The 7,424-nt window shown below is 40.7% G+C and overlaps 1 protein-coding gene across 2 annotated transcripts in view; it reads right to left on the bottom strand.

The window, feature by feature from the left end:
• The window catches only part of myo18b (myosin XVIIIB), a gene marked incomplete in the record, with an annotated part of 101,803 nt that overhangs the window by 78,142 nt on the left and 16,237 nt on the right, over nucleotides 1-7,424 (bottom strand). For both annotated transcript variants that reach the window (XM_014020572.1, XM_014020571.1), the window contains 2 exon segments: nucleotides 1,656-1,994; nucleotides 3,747-3,890. In XM_014020572.1, the coding sequence (XP_013876026.1) occupies nucleotides 1,656-1,994; nucleotides 3,747-3,890 (483 nt within the window).

Genomic DNA, 7,424 nt, shown 5'->3' on the forward strand with positions numbered 1-7,424 from the left:
CTTGGGTTGTTACCGACATCTGGTGAAAATTTCATGTCATTAGCACCTCTAGTAATATATTTACTGAGAAAAATGGTGACGTGTTCAATACTTATTTTACACACTGTATCTTGATTTACAAAGCACTGATGCTTATTTTGTGAGTGATTTTTGAGACTCTCCAGACTTGGCTCAACTTACGTGTGCCTTTGTTTCAACAGGAAGTGTCTGCAACCAGTCAGATGTCTTCCTTGTTTCAGCCAATCATAGGAATGCACCCCCACATGGGGCATCCCTTAGCAAAATGTAGTATACTTGAAATTAATTTTGACAAGTATACTTGAGTATAAGTTTAAGTATATCAAGTATACTAGGCACCATGTACTTTTAGTGCCTAGAAAGTATAGTAATTTAATACTTGTTTGTACTAAATTGATATTTTTTTGTTTATAAAAAGTATGTTTTAAGTATACTGTTATAATGTTTATAAATTTACTAAAAAGAAGTATACTTTGAGTACATGTCATTAAATATACTAAAGTTTATAAAAGTGTATTTTGCTAAGATTACTTTGATTTACCATGTATATTGACTGATGTACGTATACTTGCAGTTTACTAACAAGTTTCCTTTAGGACTAAATTGGCCCACAATAACTTTATGAAGGCATACTCAGAAGTATACTGAAAGTAATCTTCTAAGTATACTTTTAGTTTAATCTTGAAATATACTTCAAATAAAGCAGTCTGTGTGAAAATGTACTTTCAGTGCACTACTGAAGTTTATCTCGGTCAAAAGTTTAAACATTAGCCTAGACTAAGTATACTTGAACTTTTAGTATACTTTTAGTACAAGCCAAGTATAGAGTAAGACAGGGCTATTCAACTAAACTGCTCCGGGGGCCACAGTAACTGCCAGTCAACAGCTGAGGGGCCGAACACCCAGCAATTAAAGTTATTATGTAAATAAACCAAGTTTTAAAAAGATCTGTTACCTTTGAATTAGTTTATTTTGTTGCATTTAATCATGAATACAACATACAGAACCCTATAAAAGTAGTGATAATTACACATTCTCAAAAACAACAAAAAGAACACATTATGCCTCCTATTTGACACAAATAATATTTTGACATCTCTGATTGCCACATTTTAAACCAATTTTATTTTCACTTTCATCCTTTTATCTTCAACTGCTTGTAGTTTTAACTGTCTTGAGTGTTTATAGAAATATTTTTACCAGCTTCTAGCCAAGATTCTGATGTTTCTGTAGACACCAAACATGTCTATGTTTAACCAAAAGAACTTGGAGTAATTAAAGTATAAAACTGGGGGTTTGGGCTTAAGAGATGAATGAAACAATTGGCGGGCCGAACTTTGGTCACTCGCGGGTGTGATGTGGCCCATGGGCCGCCAGTTGAATAGCCCTGGTGTAAGATAAACATGGTTAAGTATATCTCGGATAAGTACATAAAAAGTAAACTGGAAGTATACTCTTTTATTATTTTTTTTTTAAGTTTAAAATTAGAATTCTTAAAGGATACTTGCATATATTATTTTTTTGCTAAGGCACGATTTCCTTACAAGCCAACTGACCCAATAAAACAGTGCTGTAACCAGAGCTGGTTCACTTTATGGAACCGGATCAATCGGAGTCAGTCACTAAAACAAACAGACCTCCGTTCTAACTCGCTCTGTGATGCTGGTGTCGGCCTGCCGTCCCTCTGGTTCCTGCCTCTCCTCCGTCTCTTTGCTCTCCATCGTCGCTCCTTTCTCCTGCTGCTGCTTCTGTTTTGGGTTCTCCGTGTCTCGTTTGGTTTCTGCCTTACCATCAGAGTCAGGAGTCGTTTTGCAGAAATGAGAGGAGGAGCCGCCGTCCGAATGGGCCGAGCTGCACCTTATTTGTTTGTTGTTGTTGAGCTGTTCGGCCTTCAGGGACATCTCTGCCTCCAGGATCGGCGGAGTCTGGTCTGGGAGGAGGAACTGTTGCACGAGGCCATCACTCAGTTTGCTCGGCTGAAAGTGAGGAGGGAAAATAAGTTGTGGTTTGAATGACGAACTCTTTTACCTTCTTACCAGCAATAAATAAAATCAATGTTCATTCCAGGAAACATGAAGCTACAGTTTGCAGCCGAAGTTTTTCAAAGAATGTTTCCTTTTTTGGGTTTTTATTTCCAGTTTTTAACCTCAACATCAGAGTTCTGATCATATTTTGAAAAAAAAAATATCTGATTCTAACCCTGTAGATCACAGATACACAGAGTTTATACAGATTTAGAGTTTATAGTTTGGGAACTCACCAAGTACCAATACTGAGAACCTACTGAGTTAGAACCTAACATTACACAATGACTTAAAAAATATATTTTTTAATAGGTCTTTGACTGGATCAAATCAAATACAACACAATATATACTGTTGAAACATTTTGAAATAAATTAAAATAAACTTTTCTCTCAACTTGTAGAATTGTCGTAAAAATTATACTGACAAATGTCTCCCTTCCAATGTAAAGCAGTATTAATACCAATATTCCTGTACCGAAACTGGCAGTGGTGGGTACCAGCCTGCTAAAGCGCAAATCCGTTAATTGCGGACCTAAATATTTCATTTGCGCTTTAGCAGTCTTACTAATTTTTATAATTCATAAGCAGATTTGCGCTTTCTAAAATTAAAATGCATTTAACATATTATACAGATGTTATGATAGAGGAAGACTGACATCTAGTGGTCAACTGGAGCAACTACATGGAAAACTTTAAAATCCAAGCTCTTATTTTGAAGGGAAGATAGTTTCCTGTTCTCCGTGCTTTCGTTTCCTGTCACAAATCAAATCTGTCATGTACGCAGAATGCATCGCTTCAGTTTTCCAATAAACAGTTTTAAAATTACTTTGTTGATGCTTTTTTAATGAAAAATCTACAACAAACAAAAGAAAAAGACAAAGAAGCAGCTGAACTAGCAATCCTCAACAACGTTTTAATTTTTACACCAGGAGCTAAAGGTCAGGAAATCACATCCCCAGAAATCGGCGGTTGTAGGATTAAGTTGTAAAAGAGTTCATACACCGCTAGTTGGCAGAGTTGTGCATATACAGTATTGTACATGAATTGTTGCCAGCTAGTAAGTGTCAAATTGAACTTGCGCTTTAAAATTAGCTTCCGCTAGTTTTTCTATGGCATAAGCGCTTTTGAAGTTGCGGACCTAAATATTTTCATAAACGCTTTAGAAATTGCGGAGCTAATTTTTGGATTAGCGTTGCCCACTGGTATTGGTATTGGTTCCAAATATCGGGTCATTTTGTACAAGTATGAATACTTGTAAAAATACAGGTATTGGGCCTGTACATACATACAGGTAATTCTGAGATTCACATTGCTTTAGTGGACATTGGTGGAAAAAAAACTGCATATCCCTGACCTGTCTGCTGTGTTCCTTGGTCTTCCTGATGCTGTTGGATCACTAATGTTCTGGAACAAATAACTCGGGTTCACAGAACAGCTAGATTTATAATGAGATTAAAATTAGATTTAAAAAACTAAAATATGACCCCCATTAGCACTCAGTAGAGTGCTAATGGGGGTCATATTTTAGTTTTTTTATTTGTAACAAAAACATATTTTTCTTCAACTTTACAATCAAGCTGTACTTTGTGTTGTTCTGTGGCATAAAATACCTTTAAAAATACTTTGCAGTTTGTAGTTGTAATGTATTTGATGTCAGTTTGACGTGTTTTTATTCCACTCGTACTTTGGGTGGATGACTCACTGCTCGCTCCTCTTTGACATCTGGTTCTTTATGTTTGGTCTCCTTCTCCGAGTCTCGGACCAGCTGTTTTAGGAAGCCCCCCGGAAGAACGGACAGAGGCTGTGCAGGCACGGTCACAGCCACAGGCTTCTTCTCTTCCTTTATCTGCAGCGTTGATGAGAAATCACATCAAACTCACTTCACCAGAACGTCTCATCTGAGTTGTTTTAGTTCTACATGCTGAGGTGGCGCTTTCATCCCAACAAAAACACATTCATGGCTTTTTAAAGTCTAAAAGCAAAATGATAATAAACTTATTGATAAACACTTTGAAAAGCTGATCTGAATATGGACGGTTTAGTTTGAATGACAAACATGAGGCTTGTGTTTTTCATCTGTACTTTTTAGAATTAATTTGAATTCTTTTTTTATTAAAGGATGGAGCGATTATTTAAGTCAGAAGTATCGGGTCCTGGAGAGGTGCAATCCGGTTTTTTTGACTTGTTCCTCTGCTCCAACACCTGATCAGTGACTGAATCACCACTTCATGTTCTGCAGAAGCCTGTTAATTATCCATTAAATCAGGTGTGTTGGAGCAGAGAGACCTCTTAAAGCCACAGGAGCGTGGACCTCCAGGACCATGACTGCAGACCCCTGATATAAGCTTTAAATATTATTGTGGTTGTTTTTTCAAACCACACAGGGTTAAAATTCCACCTACAGGCTCAAATATATACATACACTCATCTATTTTTATAATAAATGATCCTGAACTGACTGAAGCACCTTAACTTCTCATCAGGCGGCATGACGGCTCAGTGGTTAGCACCGACGCCTCACAGCAAGAAGGTCCTGGGTTCGATCCCCGGTTCGGACCTGGGGTCTTTCTGTGYGGAGTTTGCATGTTCTCCTCGTGCTTGCGTGGGTTTTCTCCGGGTACTCCAGTGTCCCCCACAACACAAAAACATGTACAATAGGTTGCCTTCAGGCCCAGGCCGCCCTTGAAAAAGAGATCTGAGATCTCAATGGGATTTGCCTGGTAAAATAACAGTAAATAAAATAAATAAATAAATAAAAATCAGAGATCATGATTAACGGCAGCCATTGTTCCACTTTTTCAACATAAAGAGAACTAATCTGATAAAACTCAGAACTGTGAGGAAGTTCAATGGACTCAGTGAAGATCTAAGAAGGAGACTTGTAGACTCAAACAAGTTGGGAAAGTTTTTTGGAGCCATTTCTAAACCACTTCAGATGCCCCTTTTCCACTAGTGCCACTTAGTGTAGTGTCAGTACAGTCAGTGTTAGTACGGTCAGTGTCGGTACAGTCGGTGTCAGTACGGTCAGTGTCGGTACAGTCAGTGTCAGTACGGTCAGTGTCGGTACGGTCAGTGTCAGTACGGTCAGTGTCGGTACAGTCAGTGTCGTTATGGGTCAGTGTCTGTACGGTCAGTGTCGGAACAGGTCAGTGTCGGTATGGTCAGTGTTGGTACAGTCAGTGTCGTTACGGGTCAGTGTCGGTACGGTCAGTGTCAGAACAGGTCAGTGTCAGAACGGGTCAGTGTTGGTACGGTCAGTGTCGGTACAGTCAGGGTCAGAACAGGTCAGTGTCAGAATGGGTCAGTATCGGTACGGTCAGTGTCGGAACAGGTCAGTGTCAGAACAGGTCAGTGTCGGAACAGGTCAGCGTCGGTTCGGTCAGCGTCAGTACAGTCAGTGTCAGAACAGGTCAGTGTCGGTACGGTCAGTGTCGGTACGGTCAGTGTCGATACGGTCAGTGTCGGTACGGTAAGGTCAGTGTCGGTACGGTCAGTGTCGGTACGGTCAGTGTCGGAACGGTCAGTGTCGGAACAGGTCAGTGTCGGTTCGGTCAGTGTCAGAACGGTCAGTGTCGGTACGTTCAGTGTCGGAATGGGTCAGTGTCGGTATGGTCAGTGTTGGTACGGTCAGTGTTTGTATGGTCAGTGTCGGTACGGTCAGTGTCAGAACAGGTCAGTGTCGGTACGGTCAGTGTCAGAACAGGTCAGTGTCGGTTCGGTCAGCGTCGGTACAATCAGTGTCAGAACAGGCCAGTGTCGGTATGGTCAGTGTCGGTACGGTCAGTGTCAGTACGGTCAGTGTTGGAACAGGTCAGTGTCGGTTCAGTCAGTGTCAGAACGGTCAGTGTCGGTACGGTCAGTGTTGGTACGTTCAGTGTCGGAATGGGTCAGTGTCGGTATGGTCAGTGTTTGTATGGTCAGTGTCGGTACGGTCAGTGTCAGAACAGGTCAGTGTCAGAATGGGTCAGTGTCGGTACGGTCAGTGTCAGAACAGGTCAGTGTCGGTACGGTCAGTGTCAGAACAGGTCAGTGTCGGTACGGTCAGCGTTGGTACAGTCAGTGTCAGAACAGGTCAGTGTCGTTACAGTCAGTGTCGGAACGGTCAGTGTCGGAACAGGTCAGTGTCGGTACATTCAGTGTCGGAATGGGTCAGTGTCGGTATGGTCAGTGTTGGTATGGTCAGTGTCGGTACGGTCAGTGTCTGTACGGTCAGTGTTGGAATGAGTCAGTGTCTGTATGGTCAGTGTTGGTACGTTCAGTGTTCGTATGGTCAGTGTTGGTACGGTCAGTGCCAGAACGGTCAGTGTTGGAAGAGGTCAGTGTCGATATGGTCAGTGTTGGTACGGTCAGTGTTGTTACGCTCAGTGTTGGTACGGTCAGTGTCAGAACAGGTTAGTGTCGGAACGGGTCAGTGTCGGAATGGGTCAGTTCAGGTACTTTTCCATTGACGTTCCAGTCTGGTTCCAGTGGGTGTGTTTTGGGTGGTTGGTGGAGGTAGTTTTTTGGGTTTTTTGAAAAAAATAGTTAATGCACAAAATGAGAGATGGAAACAAATTTGCTGAATAAGTTCTGAAATTTTAAAAATTTGCTAAAAATTCTAATTAAAGTTTGGTGGAAACAGAACTAATGTCACTGCTACAATTGAAAAAATGGCTCCTTGAATTGTTGTTGTAAAGGCAGCTCAAACGCAACCAGTGACTCCACCCCATAGCCAATCAGTGATGAACTGTGTTCTGATGTCGCATTTTGGTGTCGACTGGGACCACTTAGAACCACAATAAAGTAGGTACTAAAAAAAAACTGGTTCCAAGAATCTGGCCTAATGGAAATGGCTCGGAACTGTACCGACACTACACTAAGTGGCACTAGTGGAAAAGGGTCAGCATATGGATGTTACAACTTTGTTGAGGTCTGGAAGAGGACCTAATCTGGCCTCAGATGAAAGGAAATTATTTAGATTATTAAAAACATGGGATGACCCAAATGCTTATTGGAGGAAGGTTTTATGATTAAACGAAACAAAGACTGAGCTGTTTGGACACAACTGATCTTCGAAGGATGTTTGGAGGAGTCTATCTGTCAAACACAGTGATGGCAAGATGTTGTGGGTCCCAACGGGACCATAATCCAAAAACTGGTTTCTGATTGGACTGCTAATATCTGTACCAGAAAACCAACCAATTTGAAATAATTCTTCCAAGATTAAAAATTAAATATTAAACAATTGTCATGATCTGTGTTTATTCTTCCTTGGTTTTTCTAGTGTTTCTGTATTTTCCTGTGTATACAGTGGGGAAAATAAGTATTTAGTCAGTCACCAATTGTGCAAGTTCTCCCACTTAAAAAGATGAGAGAGGCCTGTAATTGACATCATAGGTAG

Source organism: Austrofundulus limnaeus, unplaced genomic scaffold (assembly GCF_001266775.1).
Source record: "Austrofundulus limnaeus strain Quisiro unplaced genomic scaffold, Austrofundulus_limnaeus-1.0 Scaffold258, whole genome shotgun sequence".
In the NCBI taxonomy this organism is placed as follows: Eukaryota; Metazoa; Chordata; class Actinopteri; order Cyprinodontiformes; family Rivulidae; genus Austrofundulus; species Austrofundulus limnaeus.